The sequence below is a fragment of the Oncorhynchus kisutch genome, unplaced genomic scaffold, assembly GCF_002021735.2.
Source record: "Oncorhynchus kisutch isolate 150728-3 unplaced genomic scaffold, Okis_V2 Okis09a-Okis19a_hom, whole genome shotgun sequence".
NCBI lineage: Eukaryota > Metazoa > Chordata > Actinopteri > Salmoniformes > Salmonidae > Oncorhynchus > Oncorhynchus kisutch.
The window spans coordinates 9,607,613-9,625,751 of NW_022261985.1; the positions used below are offsets into that span (position 1 = coordinate 9,607,613).

Consider the following 18,139-nt stretch of genomic DNA (forward strand, 5'->3'; position numbering starts at 1 on the left):
AGAGCCATAGGCCCACAGCCTGGCCAACTGCCAACAGAGCCACAGGCCCCCAGCCTGGCCAACTGCCAACAGAGCCACAGGCCCCCAGCCTGGCCAACTGCCAACAGAGCCACAGGCCCCCAGCCTGGCCATCTGCCAACAGAGCCACAGGCCCCCAGCCTGGCCAACTGCCAACAGAGCCACAGGCCCCCAGCCTGGCCAACTGCTAACAGAGCCACAGGCCCACAGCCTGGCCATCTGCCAACAGAGCCACAGGCCCCCAGCCTGGCCAACTGCCAACAGAGCCACAGGCCCCCAGCCTGGCCAACTGCCAACAGAGCCACAGATTCATGAATGTGTTAAACCATCTATTTGGCGGCGAGTTGAGCTCTGGTTCTGCTCCCTTGGAGAACAACTGTTTCTTTGGGTTGCTGTAGTCATTATACCTGCTGTCTGAAAGGTCTCTGACTCACTTCCTCACCTCCCCCCTCTCCTTGCCTAGTTTGCTATAGGAGACCAATGCAAATTAGTCTGCCTGGAAGTTATTTATTTTAGATCTAGTTTTTAATAATATAACTAGGCAAGTCAGTTAAGAACAAATTCTTATTTACGATGACTACCTACACCGGCTGTAATCGCTGCCAAAGGTGTCTCAACAAAGTACTGAGTAAAGGGTCTGAATACTTATGTAAATGTGATGTATGTGTGTGTGTGTGTGTGTGAGTAAATAAATTTCAACCTGTTTTTGCTTTGTCATTATGGGGTATTGTGTGTAGATTGATGAGGGAGAAAAACAACAACAATTGAATCAATTTTAGAATAAGTCTGTAACCCAACAGTATGGAAAAAGTCAAGAGTTCTGAATGCGCTGTATGTGATAGGACTACCATTTGTAAAACGCAACAAAAAGACTGCGGTCCCGTACAGCACAACACAGAGCCGTGCTTACTGGGGTGTAACCTACCATGTCGGCCTAACCGATGTGAAACGGCTAGCTAGTTAGCGGTGGTGCGCGTTAATAGCGTTTCAATCGGTGACGTCACTCGCTCTGAGATCAGGAAGTAGTTGTTCCCCTTGCTCTGGCTTTTGTGGAGCGATGGGTAACGATGCTTCGAGGGTGGCTGTTGTCTGTGTGCAGAGGGTCCCTGGTTCGAGCCCAGGTAGGGGCGAGGAGTGGGACAGAACATATACTGTGACATCTGCCCTCAATGGAATGTTATGAATGCCCATCCGTGTGTTAATGTGTGAATGCTCATGTGAATGCCCATCCGTGTGTGAATGCTCATGTGAATGCCCATCCGTGTGTGAATGTTCATGTGAATGCCCATCCGTGTGTGAATGCCCATCCGTGTGTGAATGCTCATGTGAATGCCCATCCGTGTGTGAATGCCCATGTGAATGCTCATGTGAATGCCCATCCGTGTGTGAATGCCCATGTGAATGCTCATGTGAATGCTCATCCATGTGTGAATGCCCATGTGAATGCTCATGTGAATGCTCATCCATGTGTGAATGCTCATGTGAATGCTCATCCGTGTGTGAATGCTCATGTGAATGCTCATCCATGTGTGAATGCCCATGTGAATGCTCATCCATGTGTGAATGCTCATGTGAATGCTCATCCATGTGTGAATGCTCATGTGAATGCTCATCCATGTGTGAATGCTCATCCATGTGTGAATGCTCATGTGAATGCTCATCCATGTGTGAATGCTCATCCATGTGTGAATGCCCATGTGAATGCCCATCCGTGTGTGAATGCCCATGTGAATGCCCATCCGTGTGTGAATGCTCATGTGAATGCTCATCCATGTGTGAATGCCCATCCGTGTGTGAATGCCCATGTGAATGCCCATCCGTGTGTGAATGCTCATGTGAATGCCCATCCGTGTGTGAATGCCCATGTGAATGCCCATGTGAATGCTCATCCGTGTGTTAGGCCCACCGTCTGTAAAAACAGGTCGTTGCATTGGCTTTATTAGTCCTGATTCCTGTGACTAATCAATCTGTCTTTTTAAACTGTGAATATCAGCTACCTGACTTTATCAGGAGGAGATATATCCTGAGTCTGTTTGTAATGTTGTTTACACGGCGACAAATGCACAAGTATTTTCTTTTCCAAACTTGAAACCACAGATTTTCTACAAGTTTCAGTCTCGTTACTTTGTCGTCCATTTTGTCGTCCAGCCTGAAGGCTGCAGGAAATGCCCCCTACTCTTTCTACCTTCTCCTATATCTGCTACATGATTGATGTTAGATTAGTGTTTTTGTCGTGGTGTTGGTGGAAAGCTGCAGCGACCGATCTCTCCAACAGCATGCTGGGAATGGACAAGATAAATATTTTATGCCCCTGCCTTTGACAAAGTGGGCACTTCTTATCACCGGGCGACATCAGCGCTCACCTAAAAAAAAAAGGCAATATGCCACTGGTTGAGAGAAATTGTCATTGTTTTTGGGCAGAATTATGTGTTGTTGGGGGATGCGTCTTGGTCAGTTGAGCTCAGAAAATGTCGCCCTTGTCAACTTGCCTGATGAGAGGTCCGACCCTCGTCTCACCTCATCCCTATCTCTCTCTCTCTGTCAGAGCTCTTTGTCTCTCACCCTCAGACCCCAATTCTCCTCAGGGCACTTTATTTATTCCTCTGTTAGTCTCCACCTCTTCAGAGCAGAGGCTTTTTATTGGTCAGTCAGTCATCAATGGGCTGGTCCTGGCTGAGAGACTGAGGCTCCAGGCAGACATCCAGGCCATTAGCTCTGCCCAGAGCCGACTATAGATCCTGGTCAGCTCTAGAAGCTAAGGATGCTGGGTAAAAATCCCCTCCTGCTGGAGAAAGTCTGCCTGTGATTGTGATGTGGTATGTTGTCTGAGTTCACACCTTTTTTTTTAAAACTTTCGTTGTTAGTTTCTGTCTTGGAGGAGAACGAGATGCTTTGGAGGTAACTGGTTTAGTTGTGGGGCAGGGAGTCTGTCTTTATGCCCTCCTCCACCAAGGCACATTTTGAACATGTCTCTACCCTAACTGGGCATCTGTATGCCTGGGTGAAGCCTATGGAAATGGCCTGGTCTGTGTTGTCTTTACAGCTGCAGAAAGAAGCAGCATAGCGACAGGTCAACATTTGAGAGGTGTTGCGTCATGTATGAACTGAACACTGATGGTCAATAATTGACCCTGGCTGTCATACCTCACACAGTAGGCTTCGTCTTCATTCATTAGTTAGGATTCTGTATGTAAATAAAAACTACATCTAAATGCTCCCCAATTTATTTTTAATTCATTTTTTTTTTTTTTAACCCTTTTTCTCCCCAATTTCGGGGTATCCAATTTAACCAGGGCCCGTGCCAATTGCTAGTTGGTCTTGTCCCATCGTTGCAACTCCCGTACGGACTCGGGAGAGGCAAAGGTCGAGAGCCGCGGGGCTTCCGGAACACGACCCCGCCAAGCCGCACTTCCTCTTGACACAATGTTCGCTTAACCCAAAAACCAGACGCACCACTGTGTCGGAGGAAACACCGTACAGCTGACAACCGTGCATCTCGCTCAGCCCTCCACGAGGAGCGTGATGGGACGAGGACAATCCCATGTGACCAAACCCTCCCCTAATCCGGATGACGCTGGGCCAATTGTGCGCCGCCTCGTGGGTCTCCCGGGTCGCGGTTGGCTGCGACAGCCTGGAATCGAACCGGGGTCTGTAGTAACGCAGCTAGCACCACTGCTCCCCAGTGTTTTAACAAGACCTAGTAATCCCATCAGTATCCTCAGGTATTCCTGGATTAGACTACGTGACTGTTCTGCTGTACTATCTGGTTACCGTGGATACAGGGGACTGACTGGAATTCTAGAACCCTGCTGAGCAACACGTGATTGTGATCATGTGCTTGTGGACTGAGAGCGGTGATGCAATGTGTCCTCAGATAGCCTGGTATATCTGGCTGGGCCGTAATGACATTAGCAGATGTTGTTGTATCTTCATGCTGTTTTGAGCTATTTTAAAACTCATTATCTGTTTCTCACTGTTTCTCTCACTCTCTCCAACTGGCAGTTCTTGTAAAAATCTAAAGCTCCGAGGCAGGCAGATGCTGAGATGTCAGTCTGAGAAAGACATTAGGATCTCCTTTCTGGTAATCTTTCCTCTACTGCCTAGCCTTTCCTGAGTAGAACACCAACTGTCTTCCTATTCCGCCTTCATTTCTCATCAGAGCTCTTTTCATTATGGAATCTCTATGTCTTAATGAGGAAGAGAATGGAGAGATGATGACGATGTTACTGCAACAGAGATACTTAGAACCAGATCATTACTGTGGATGAGAACAGAATGACTTAACTTACTAAAGTTGTCAAAGTATATGGTGTAGTTCTTACATTACATTAAGAAGGAACATGTTCCCCACGGTTTTCCAGGTAGATAACTGGGCTAAAAGGGGATGGTTTTCCAAATGACACATCCACTGCCAGGTAAGACTTGGCAAAGGGGGAGTCTGTCCCTGTTCACCAGGGCCCGTGTCTCAGCTGATGTCTGTCCCTGTTCACCAGGGCCCGTGTCTCAGCTGATGTCTGTCCCTGTTCACCAGGGCCCGTGTCTCAGCTGATGTCTGTCCCTGTTCACCAGGGCCCGTGGCACAGCTGATGTCTGTCCCTGTTCACCAGGGCCCGTGGCACAGCTGATGCCTGTCCCTGTTCACCAGGGCCCGTGGCACAGCTGATGTCTGTCCCTGTTCCTCCCTGAGTCGTACGTGTTTCTTCACAGCACCTTGTTGATAGGCGCTGAATCTAGTTAATACTGTGTCAGTTAAACAGGGCCTGTTACTGTGTGTGTGTTTCTCCAGACACAAGACTTAATGTGTTTTTGTCTCTTCCAGGCCTCCTTCCTCACCAAGAAGCTCAACATCACAGGGAGGAGGGTGAACCTGGCCATATGGGTAAGGCCTCGCTCTCTCGCTCTCTCTCTCAGCGTGTCGGACACTCCTCTGGGTCCCAAATGGCATCCTGTTCCCTACATGGTGCACTGCTTTTGACCAGAGCTCATATGGGGAACAGGATGTAGATCCCTTCATCTGCTTTGACTTCCTGTTCCTCCTCGAAGAAACGATATGGTCCTGCAGTGATCTCTCTCTGTCCTATAACATATGGTCCCGTAGTGATCTCTCTGTCCTGTAACAAATGGTCCCGCAGTGATCTCTCCCTGTCCTGTAACAAATGGTCCCGCAGTGATCTCTCCCTGTCCTATAACATATGGTCCTGCAGTGATCTCTCCCTGTCCTGTAACATATGGTCCTGCAGTGATCTCCCCCTGTCCTGTAACATATGGTCCTGCAGTGATCTCCCCCTGTCCTGTAACATATGGTCCTGCAGTGATCTCTCTCTGTCCTATAACATATGGTCCTGCAGTGATCTCTCTCCCTGTCCTATAACATATGGTCCTGCAGTGATCTCTCTCCCTGTCCTATAACATATGGTCCTGCAGTGATCTCTCCCTGTCCTATAACATATGGTCCTGCAGTGATCTCTCTCTGTCCTATAACATATGGTCCTGCAGTGATCTCTCTCCCTGTCCTATAACATATGGTCCTGCAGTGATCTCTCTCCCTGTCCTATAACATATGGTCCTGCAGTGATCTCTCTCCCTGTCCTATAACATATGGTCCTGCAGTGATCTCTGTCCTGTAACATATGGTCCTGCCTCATTTGATGCAATAGGAACAGGAATTCGGCATCCATTCTGATTTGAGTCAGTCTGTTGCAGGCAGGGAGAGATGCATAGTTTACATTATTTGTCTGAATCAGTCTGGCTTGCAGGTGTTTCTTCCTGGTGTGTAATGTTGTTCTCGCCACCAATCTGTAGCCAGTCGCCGTCCATGTCAGTCTTTTTCCAGAGGCTTGAACAGTGGACTCTCTCTCTCCACCCCAGGATACAGCAGGTCAGGAGCGGTTCCACGCGTTAGGTCCCATTTACTACAGAGACTCCAACGGAGCCATATTGGTCTATGACATCACAGATGAGGACTCATTCCAGAAGGTAGCTATGATCTCCTCAGAGAGAACAGTGGAGCCGTGTCCCAAAGAGCACCCTATTCCCTATACAGTGCACTACATTTGACCAGGGCCCATAGGGAAACAGGGTGCTATTAGGAACACAGCCTCTGGAGAGAAGAACATCATTTCAAAAATGAGTTACATAGAAATGTCAAGATAATGTTATTATGGAAAATGGTTTCTTTTGATATTCATATTTAATTTGCATCGGTGTCTCTGTGTTCTAATGTTGAAATGTTGTTTTCTTCAGCTGTAAATCGATGTGAAATGTTATGTTTCTGCTTTGCAGGTGAAAAACTGGGTCAAAGAATTGAGGAAAATGTTGGGGAATGAGATTTGTTTATGTATAGTAGGTAAGTTATTGCAGACCATAGCTAACTTTTCACTTTTCAACACTTCCTTTATTGTTTGTCACATTTCACCCTGTAAATGGATCGATCTTGGGTAGGTTGCCCTAGTGGTTAGAGGTGGGTAGCCTAGTGGTTAGAGGCAGGGTGGCCTAGTGGTTAGAGGTGGGTAGCCTAGTGGTTAGAGGCAGGGTGGCCTAGTGGTTAGAGGCAGGGTGGCCTAGTGGTTAGAGGCAGGGTGGCCTAGTGGTTAGAGGCAGGGTGGCCTAGTGGTTAGAGGCAGGGTGGCCTAGTGGTTAGAGGCAGGGTGGCCTAGTGGTTAGAGGCAGGGTGGCCTAGTGGTTAGAGGCAGGGTGGCCTAGTGGTTAGAGGCAGGGTAGCCTAGTGGTTAGAGGCAGGTAGCCTAGTGGTTAGAGGCAGGTGGCCTAGTGGTTAGAGGCAGGTTAGCCTAGTGGTTAGAGGCGGGGTGGCCTAGTGGTTAGAGGCGGGGTGGCCTAGTGGTTAGAGGCGGGGTGGCCTAGTGGTTAGAGGCGGGGTGGCCTAGTGGTTAGAGGCGGGGTGGCCTAGTGGTTAGAGGCGGGGTGGCCCTAGTGGTTAGAGGCGGGGTGGCCCTAGTGGTTAGAGGCGGGGTGGCCCTAGTGGTTAGAGGCGGGGTGGCCCTAGTGGTTAGAGGCGGGGTGGCCCTAGTGGTTAGAGGCGGGGTGGCCCTAGTGGTTAGAGGCGGGGTGGCCCTAGTGGTTAGAGGCGGGGTGGCCCTAGTGGTTAGAGGCGGGGTGGCCCTAGTGGTTAGAGGCGGGTTGGCCCTAGTGGTTAGAGGCGGGGGGGGCCTAGTGGTTAGAGGCGGGTTGGGCCTTAGTGGTTAGAGGCGGGTTGGGCCTAGTGGTTAGAGGCGGGTTGGGCCTAGTGGTTAGAGCGTTGGACTAGGGTTAGGGTTAAAGTTCGAATCCCCGAGCTGACAAAGTAGAAATCTGTTGTTCTGCCCCTGAACAGGCAGTTAACCCACTGTTCCCAGGCCGTCATTGAAAATAAGAATTTGTTCTTAACTGACTTGCCTAGTTAAATAAAGGTAAAAAATATATATATATTAAAAGTGGCATGGAGAATTTAGTTTAGTTACGGGGCCCTGCAATTAAATAGCAATCTTAATAATTTCATTATAATGTTGCCAGGATGGAGGGAGTCTAGAATATAGTTTGTCTCTGATATTCTCTTTCCTCCAAATTTCAGTCACATAAGACCAGCTGTCGGACAGCTAAATGTGCTTCAGACACATCCCGTTGCTCTCTCCCTCTGAAATGTCAAAGCCTACAACTTTCAACCCTGACGTTCAGTCTTCTCCGACCAGCAGCTAGGGAACCTTTCAAATGCAGCACGAGTTGCACAGAGTAGATAATTGTTGACATTGTTGTGGTGACATCCTCCTCAATATTTATGTGATAGCTTAACTAGAGCCCGACCCGTATGGGATTTGTGGGTCGGATACTGATTTTAGGGAGGTAGAAGTCACCGATTTTGATATTGGTTTTTAGATGTGGCATGAAAAACAATCTTTTTTCTAGAAGTTTATTAACAGATACTCCAAATTATGATTTCTTAACGCATCATTTAAGAACATTTTATTTGTTGTTTACAAGATAACCACCAAAAAAGCTACTATATCCTAAATAAATACAAAACCGTTGTTCAGTTTACCTTCTTAGGTACAACTTAAGACAAATATTTATCTATGGCAGTGCATAAGAATGCAGAGGTGTCTGCTGAAACACCACAAGCACACTAATAAACAAGAAAGTCTCAAAGTCCATCTGAAACTGCACTGTTCACAACCTAGGCATTGAGATGCAGGCTAACTACCTTGCTGGCTAGCTAGGCTAAATACCTTGCTGGCTAACTACCTTGCTGGCTAGCTAGGCTAAATACCTTGCTGGCTAACTACCTTGCTGGCTAGCTAGGCTAAATACCTTGCTGGCTAACTACCTTGCTGGCTAGCTAGGCTAAATACCTTGCATGGCTAGCTACCTTGCTGGCTAGCTAGGCTAGCTACCTTGCATGGCTAGCTACCTTGCTGGCTAGCTAGGCTAGCTACCTTGCATGGCTAGCTACCTTGCATGGCTAGCTACCTTGCATGGCTAGTATATAATATAATATCTGCGCGTTAGCTGTGGAATAAAGATAAACATATTTTTGTAAAAGACGAAATATAAAAATAAAGAAATGTATGTTGGTCAAACAATCAAATGTATTTATAAAGCCCTTTTTGCATCAGTCAATGTCACAACGTGCTGTACAGAAACCCAGCCTAAAACCCCAAACAGCAAGCCATGCAGATATAGAAGCACGGTGGCTAGGAAAGACTCCCTAGAAAGGTCAGAACCTAGGAAGAAACCTAGAGAGGAACCAGGCTCTGAGGGGTGGCCAGTCCTCTTCTAGCTGTGCTGGGTGGAGATAAGAAACCTAGAGAGGAACCAGGCTCTGAGGGGTGGCCTGTCCTCTTCTGACTGTACCAGGTAGAGATTAGAAACCTAGAGAGGAACCAGGCTCTGAGGGGTAGCCAGTCCTCTTCTGGCTGTACCGGGTGGAGATTAGAAACCTAGAGAGGAACCAGGCTCTGTGGGGTGGCCAGTCCTCTTCTGGCTGTGCCGGGTGGAGATTAGAAACCTAGAGAGGAACCAGGCTCTGAGGGGTGGCCAGTCCCCAAAAGGGCTTTATTTACAGACAGAAATTATGGTAGAGAAATTGCCATTCAATCCCCTGGCAATGGCTTTGGTGCCAATTGCACGCTGCTGTAAAACTGAACTTCTGTGGCGTTGTGTTGTGTGACCACTGCAATTCTTTTTAGTGGCCCTTTATTGTCCCCAGCACAAGGTGCACCTATGTAATGATCATGGTGTTTAATCAGCTTCTTGATATGCCACACCTGTCAGGTGGATGGATTATCTTTGCAAAGGAGAAATGTTTACTAACAGGAATGTAAATACAGTTGTGCACAAAATTTGAGAGAAATAAACTTTTTGTCAGTATGGAACATTTCTGCATTATTTTATTTCCGCTGTTGAGACATGGGACCAACACTTTACATGTTGCATTTTATATTTTTGTTCAGTGTGTGTGTTTGTACACACACACACACCACATATACACACACCACACACACTTAGCATACACACACCACACACATATATCATACCTACACACATGTGTGTGCACACTGAACAAAAATATAAAATGCAATTTGGTGTAATTGTGTGTGGTGGTCATTGACTTCTGCATTGTAGATCATGAGTTAAACCAACACTGTCAGGATAAACGTAACTGTTGCAGTCACGCCCCCATCACACGAGAGGGTTCTAACCTCCATGATCTCTTCCTGGTTAAATAAAGTGTGCCTTCACTCTACTAGACGTACAGTTGGTGGTGCTAATGTTTAAATATACCGTATGTGATCTCTAAACTAATATATCCTCTTTGTTCTTCTCTTAGGTAATAAAGTAGATCTGGAGAAGGAGAGACATGTATCAGTTGAAGAGGCAGAAGGGTTCGTTTTGTCACTCTTCTCCTGTAACTGTACCGTAGAGAGGCCTTGTACAGCAGGCGGTGTTCAGTCTTATCAGCTTATGGTGCTGTACTGCTTTGGCAGTACCTTTTTTCATAACGGTGTCTAAACATGAAGTCCACAGCCTTCTTTTTCTACGTGAACGTTGATTTAATTGAACGGTGATTTGGTCGGAATATCGATAACTAAAACGCACATTTTGTCTGTGGAGTGTTGACAATTGAATGGTGATTGGTTCTAACGGATCGGTATGTTTTTCTCTGTGGATTCCTCTCCTCCACAGGTATGCAGAGTCGGTGGGGGCAAAACACTATCACACATCAGCCAAACTAAACAAGGGGATAGAAGAACTCTTCCTTGACTTGTGTAAAAGTAAGCAGCCGTTCTAACATGTTATAGAATAGTGATGATGAATGTAATGGCTCCGGTTCAGACCAAAATATTATATTATCATGGACCAACTGGTAGGACTTTGATTTTTGTAGATTGGACTTTCTTGGTTGTAAGGACTTTCAGCTTTTGTTGGTAGGACTTTGTCTCCCCACAGTACTGACTCTCCCTCTCGTCTCCCACAGTACTGACTCTCCCTCTCGTCTCCCACAGTACTGACTCTCCCTCTCGTCTCCCACAGTACTGACTCTCCCTCTCGTCTCCCACAGTACTGACTCTCCCTCTCGTCTCCCCACAGTACTGACTCTCCCTCTCGTCTCCCCACAGTACTGACTCTCCCTCTCGTCCCCCACAGTACTGACTCTCCCTCTCGTCTCCCACAGTACTGACTCTCCCTCTCGTCTCCCCACAGTACTGACTCTCCCTCTCGTCTCCCACAGTACTGACTCTCCCTCTCGTCTCCCACAGTACTGACTCTCCCTCTCGTCTCCCACAGTACTGACTCTCCCTCTCGTCTCCCACAGTACTGACTCTCCCTCTCGTCTCCCACAGTACTGACTCTCCCTCTCGTCTCCCACAGTACTGACTCTCCCTCTCGTCTCCCCACAGTACTGACTCTCCCTCTCGTCTCCCTCTCGTTGACAGGAATGATGGAGACGGCCCAAGCAGAGGAGAGGGCGAAGGGTAACGGAGCCAGCCAGTCAACGACATCACGAAGGGGGGTACAGATCGTGGACGATGACCCTCAAGCCGCCACGGCCGCAGGGGGCTGCTGCTCATCCGCTTAACCCTCCACGTCCCAACTTACCCCCTCCACGTCCCAACTTACCCCCCCACGTCCCAACCCCCCCCACCTCTATGTCCCAACTTACCCCATCCTCCCCCTTCCCCCCCTTAAGCAACCAGGACTGTTGCCTCCCCTCTCATCTCCCTCCTTATGACATGAAGACTGCTGTTCTCCCTCTGAGTCATCATCCACTTTACTCACTACACTTCTCCCTCTATGGAACAATGTGCTTATATACCATTCTTTATACTGTAATATTCATTCATTGGCCCCCCCCCTCCTGACCCATCCATATGAGACCTCTGACCCCCCCCCCCCCGCTGACCCATCCATATGAGACCTCTGATCCCCCCCCCCCTGACCCATCCATATGAGACCTCTGACCCCCCCCCCCCCTGACCCATCCATATGAGACCTCTGACACCCCCCCTGACCCCCCCCTGATCCATCCATATGAGACCTCTGACCCCCCCCCCCCCTGACCATCCATATGAGACCTCTGACACCCCATCCTGACCCATCCATATGAGACCTCTGACCCCCCCCTGATCCATCCATATGAGACCTCTGACACCCCCCCTGACCCATCCATATGAGACCTCTGACCCCCCCCCCCCCTGACCATCCATATGAGACCTCTGACCCCCTCCTGACCCATCCATATGAGACCTCTGACCCCCCCCTGATCCATCCATATGAGACCTCTGACACCCCCCCCCCCCCCCCCTGACCATCCATATGAGACCTCTGACCCCCCCCTGATCCATCCATATGAGACCTCTGACCCCCCCCCCCCCCCCTGATCCATCCATATGAGACCTCTGAGTGATGAAGAGAACATGGAAGGAATGACTCTGCCTCTCCTCCCGTCTTTCTACAAACTAGCAGATGGACTTCTAACACACTAGTGTGAAATACACACTCACACACTGTCCCCACCTCTCTCAAATGAACACAAACCAACAGACTGTACTAAATTATAAATCATAAACAGTCATACCCCAGATGTGAGGATAATGTGCATGACGGGGAGATCCGTCTCTGAAGGCTTCATTTTGTTTCACTTTAGAGAGAGAAGAAAAGAACAACCTGATCTTTCTTTATTGTTGATAAACTAATGTACATGTTGTATGGAAATGTGTCCAAGCCCTTGGTACTGCTTCTTCTTCTGTGGTGGTGAAGTGGTGAAAGCCCTTTGATTCCATCATCCAGCTTTTTTCTTGGCCTGTGTTCTTTAAGCCTCTCGGTAGGAGTCCCACCTGTGTTCTTTAAGCTTCTCGGTAGGAGTCCCACCTGTGTTCTTTAAGCTTCTCGGTAGGAGTCCCACCTGTGTTCTTTAAGCTTCTCGGTAGGAGTCCCACCTGTGGTCTTTAAGCTTCTCGGTAGGAGTCCCACCTGTGTTCTTTAAGCTTCTCGGTAGGAGTCCCACCTGTGTTCTTTAAGCTTCTCGGTAGGAGTCCCACCTGTGTTCTTTAAGCCTCTCGGTAGGAGTCCCACCTGTGGTCTTTAAGCTTCTCGGTAGGAGTCCCACCTGTGTTCTTTAAGCTTCTCGGTAGGAGTCCCACCTGTGTTCTTTAAGCCTCTCGGTAGGAGTCCCACCTGTGTTCTTTAAGCTTCTCGGTAGGAGTCCCACCTGTGGTCTTTAAGCCTCTCGGTAGGAGCCCCACCTGTGGTCTTTAAGCCTCTCGGTAGGAGTCCCACCTGTGTTCTTTAAGCCTCTCGGTAGGAGTCCCACCTGTGGTCTTTAAGCCTCTCGGTAGGAGTCCCACCTGTGGTCTTTAAGCTTCTCGGTAGGAGTCCCACCTGTGTTCTTTAAGCTTCTCGGTAGGAGTCCCACCTGTGTTCTTTAAGCTTCTCGGTAGGAGTCCCACCTGTGTTCTTTAAGCCTCTCGGTAGGAGTCCCACCTGTGGTCTTTAAGCTTCTCGGTAGGAGTCCCACCTGTGTTCTTTAAGCTTCTCGGTAGGAGTCCCACCTGTGTTCTTTAAGCCTCTCGGTAGGAGTCCCACCTGTGTTCTTTAAGCTTCTCGGTAGGAGTCCCACCTGTGGTCTTTAAGCCTCTCGGTAGGAGCCCCACCTGTGGTCTTTAAGCCTCTCGGTAGGAGTCCCACCTGTGTTCTTTAAGCCCCTCGGTAGGAGTCCCACCTGTGTTCTTTAAGCCCCTCGGTAGGAGTCCCACCTGTCTCTGTAACCTTGTTGATTTAAGTTCTAAAAGACTAAACTGATCCTAGATCAGCGTTTCTGCTCTGAGACCCTTTAAGAATACTGGCATTGTGCTTTTTCAACAACAACAACAACAACAACATGGCAGTTCTCTCTTCCCCTCCTCTCTCCTGATCTTTCTCTCTGATTTAAAATGCAGGTGTTTTGCACTGACCCGTCACTATCAATGCTTTTGTTCCACTGTGTTTTCTTCCTGTTTGCCGAGTTGCTCTGTGAAAAATGTAAATGACACAAAAAAAATACATTGTTAAAAAAACAACCCAAAAAGTAACGTATGAATAACGCTGGATGTTTTATCTGCTTTTTACAAGCTTTGGGGAAACGATACGCAGGTGTAGAAAAGTGTACAATAGTCTTGTTTAATGATTGTAAAATGAAATAACAATTGTGGATGAAAGCACACTTTCTGGAATTGTAATTTTTTTAAACTGCTAGTGTCGTGTGTTTTATAATAGAACAATTATAACTATTTACAACACATAGGTGTCAAATACATTGTCATTCTTTTTAATGAAACAATTGAAGCTTCGTTTCACATCCTCCAACTGTTTTGAACTTAGACTCAAACATATTCAGAATACATAGAGTTTGGTCGTCACGCACTGCTTCTGATTGGAGGAGAACATATTCTACTGCTTCTGATTGGAGGAGAACATGTTCTACTGCTTCTGATTTGGAGGAGAACATGTTCTACTGCTTCTGATTTGGAGGAGAACATGTTCTACTGCTTCTGATTGGAGGAGAACATGTTCTACTGCTTCTGATTGGAGGAGAACATGTTCTACTGCTTCTGATTGGAGGAGAACATATTCTACTGCTTCTGATTGGAGGAGAACATATTCTACTGCTTCTGATTGGAGGAGAACATATTCTACTGCTTCTGATTTGGAGGAGAACATGTTCTACTGCTTCTGATTTGGAGGAGAACATGTTCTACTGCTTCTGATTTGGAGGAGAACATGTTCTACTGCTTCTGATTGGAGGAGAACATGTTCTACTGCTTCTGATTGGAGGAGAACATGTTCTACTGCTTCTGATTGGAGGAGAACATGTTCTACTGCTTCTGATTGGAGGAGAACATGTTCTACTGCTTCTGATTGGAGGAGAACATGTTCTACTGCATCTGATTGGAGGAGAACATGTTCTACTGCTTCTGATTGGAGGAGAACATGTTCTACTGCTTCTGATTGGAGGAGAACATGTTCTACTGCTTCTGATTGGAGGAGAACATGTTCTACTGCTTCTGATTGGAGGAGAACATGTTCTACTGCTTCTGATTGGAGGAGAACATGTTCTACTGCTTCTGATTGGAGGAGAACATGTTCTACTGCTTCTGATTGGAGGAGAACATGTTCTACTGCTTCTGATTGGAGGAGAACATGTTCTACTGCTTCTGATTGGAGGAGAACATGTTCTACTGCTTCTGATTGGAGGAGAACATGTTGTAAAAGTGTAACTTCCTGAGACGATACCAACGGCGCCGGCTCCACCAAGAGGAGACCTACGGGGAGGGAGACTTCATTCCAGATCTCATGTTATTTAATTACATGTCAATGGTGGGTTTCTGCAGGGAAACGGGGAGAGATTCATGATTGGTCTCTACTCTACAGACCTGGGTTCAAAGACCATTCAACAATGTTTGCTTGTGCCAGATAGTCAGGGTTTATACTTTTAATTCCAAACTCAGTCACAGCTGAAGTATTGGTAATGATATGGAATAGTGTTTGAACCTAGATGTGCTACTCTGCCCTGGTTTATTCTGCACCAGGATGAAAAGCTTCATTTCATTTGCTGACTGGTTAAACCCAGTCACTACAGCCTCTGGTCTCCATAAGAGTTAACAATATGGTGACCAGGTAGACCTACATACTGTATCCACACCGTGATAAAGAGATTCCCCTACACCAGGGCTCTCCAAACCCTGTTCCTGGAGATCTACTGTCCTGTAGGTTTTCACTCCAAACCCTGTTCCTGGAGAGCTACTGTCCTGTAGGTTTTCACTCCAACCCTGTTCCTGGAGAGCTACTGTCCTGTAGGTTTTCACTCCAACCCTGTTCCTGGAGATCTACTGTCCTGTAGGTTTTCACTCCAACCCTGTTCCTGGAGATCTACTGTCCTGTAGGTTTTCACTCCAACCCTGTTCCTGGAGATCTACTGTCCTGTAGGTTTTCTCCAACCATAATCTAGCACACCTGATTCTAATAATTAGCTGGATGATAAACTGAATCAGGTTAGTTACAACTGGGGTTGAAAGGAAGAAAACCTACAGGAGGGTAGGTCTCTGGGAACAGGGTTGGACAGCCCTGCCCTACACATTTGACAAGCTCAGTCTTCAATGAAGCAGTCTTCATGGTTTGGGTTGTTCTAGAGGCTGGGTTGTTCCCGAGTGGCGCAGCGGTCTAAGGCACTGCATCTCCGTGCAAGAGGCATCACTACAGTCCCCGGTTTGTATCCAGGCTGTATCACATCCGGCCGTGATTGGGAGTCCCACAGGGTGGCGCACAATTGGCCCAGCGTCGTCCGGGTTTGGCCAGGGTAGGCCCGTCATTGTAAATAAGAATTTGTTCTTAACTGACTTGCCTAGTTAAATAAAAATTCTATAAATGTGGAAGTCTACCTAAATATCAATTTACACCACTCAGATATTACCCATGTTATTTAAACCATACGAATGGGTGATTCTGCTGACTATTGAGATACTTTTGTGTATATAGTGAATCCCCTTAAAATGAGTGGATCCGGCTATTTCAGCCCCACCTGTTGCTGACAGGTATATAACACCAAGCACACAGCCATGCAATCTCATTGGCAGTAGAATGGCCTCACTCAGGCCTCACACTCAGAGCTCAGTGACTTTCAACTTGGCACAGTGATAGGATGCCACTTTTCCAACAAGTCAGTTCGTCAAATGTATGCTCTACTAGAGCTGCCCCGCTCAAATGTAAGTGCTGTTATTGTGAAGTGGAAACGTCTAGGAGCAACGACAGCTCAGCCTCAAAGTGGTAGGCCACACAAGCTTACAGAACGGGACCACTGAAGCACGTAACGCGTAAACATTGTCTGTCCTCGGTTGCAACACTCACTACCGAGTTCCAAAGTGCTTCTGGAAGCAACATCAGCACAATAACAGTTTGTCTGGAGCTTTATGAAATGGGTTTCCATGGCTGAGCAGCCACACACAAGCCTAAGATCACCATTCTCAATGCCAAGCGTTGGCTGGAGTGGTGTAAAGCTTGCCGCCATTGGACTCTGGAGCAGTGGAAACACGTTCTCTGGAGCGATGAATCACTCTTCACCATCTGGCTGTCCAAGGGACGAATCTGTGTTTGGTGGATGCCAGGAGAACCTGGAGAATCTGTGTTTGGTGGATGCCAGGAGAACGCTACCTGCCTCTATGAGTAATACCAACTGTAAGATTTGGTGGTCTGGTGCAGTTTTTCCTGGTTCGGGCTAGGCCCCTTAGTTCCAGTATAGGGAAATCTATATTCTACAGCATACAATGACATTCTAGTTTGTTCTGTGCTTCCAATTAGGATCACCACTTTATTTTAAGAATGTGAAATGTCAGAATAATAGTAGAGAGAATGATTTATTTCAGCTTTTATTTCTTTCATCACATTCCCAATTGGTCAGAAGTTTACATGCTACCAAATACTAATTGAGTTTATTGCCATTCAATTGTTTAACTTGAGTCAAACGTTTTGGGTAGCCTTCCACATGCTTCTCACAATAAGTTTCTAAGAACCCATTTCCTTCCTGAGCGCTATGATGTTTGCATGGTACCATTGTGTTTATACTTGCGTACTATTGTTTGTACAGATGAACGTGGTACCTTGAGGCATTTGGAAATTGCTCCCAAGGATGAACCAGACTTGTGGAGGTCTACAATTTATTTTTTGAGGTTTTGGCTGATTTCTTTTGATTGTCCCATGATTTCCAGCAAAGAGGCACTGCGTTTGAATGTAGGCCTTGAAATACATCCACAGGTACACCTCCAATTAACTGAAATTATTTCAATCAGAAGCTTCTAATGTCGTGACATATAATTTTCAAGGCACAGTCAACTTAGTGTATGTAAACTTCTGACCCACTGGAATTGTGATACAGTGAATTATAAGTGAAATAATCTGTCTGTAAACAATTGTTGGAAAAATTACTTGTGTCAAAGTAGATGTCCTAACTGACTTGTGTCATGCACAAAGTAGATGTCCTAACCGACTTGCCAAAACTATAGTTTGTTAACAAGAAAAGTGTGGAGTGGTTGGAAAACAACTTTTAATGACTCCAACTGTATGTGCACCACGTCATTGATCTCTCTCTCTCTCTGCTGTGTCCACTGAGTCCTGCAAACCCATTGGGTAACCCTGGGCAGGCCTCTTGCTAGCTGTCACTCAAATGCAGGAGGTTGGCGCTCATTGGCTATAACTTGAATTGCTAGGGGGCTGGCCCACGTTGGGGGAAATGTAGAGAAAATGGCTTTAAAAAACCAGTTGCTTTTAAACTATGGATTTGATGGTTAATTGAGGTAAAGTAATTCTGCTCATAGATTAAGCATGTATGGACCTATACATGGACACATCCAGCCCAAAGAGGGAGGTTTAAAATAAATACTTTCTTATTTGCCAAAGTACTGTCTGTAACTTACTTTCTGCACTCTACATCGTATATCATTTTATAAGACATAAGTTCATTTCATTCTCTTGATATAAAGAATTCTGTCAACACAGCAAGTATTTCAGAGAGTGTTTACTGTCTGCCGTTGGATAAATAAAAACTTTGAACTTAAACATCAGAACATCGCTACATCGGCACCTTATCCAAGGACAGTTA

General features: G+C 46.9%; 1 protein-coding gene across 1 annotated transcript in view; it reads left to right on the forward strand.

The window, feature by feature from the left end:
* LOC116360636 (ras-related protein Rab-21) overlaps positions 1-11,785 on the forward strand; it is a 32,006-nt gene extending 20,221 nt beyond the window's left edge. Inside the window, exons 2-7 of the mRNA XM_031815650.1 lie at positions 4,838-4,897; positions 5,887-5,994; positions 6,301-6,364; positions 9,839-9,893; positions 10,195-10,283; positions 10,947-11,785. Coding sequence (XP_031671510.1) covers positions 4,838-4,897; positions 5,887-5,994; positions 6,301-6,364; positions 9,839-9,893; positions 10,195-10,283; positions 10,947-11,089 — 519 coding nt within the window. The 3' untranslated portion in view covers positions 11,090-11,785. The remainder of the gene's footprint in view (positions 1-4,837; positions 4,898-5,886; positions 5,995-6,300; positions 6,365-9,838; positions 9,894-10,194; positions 10,284-10,946) is intronic.
* The last annotated feature ends 6,354 nt before the right edge of the window (positions 11,786-18,139 follow it).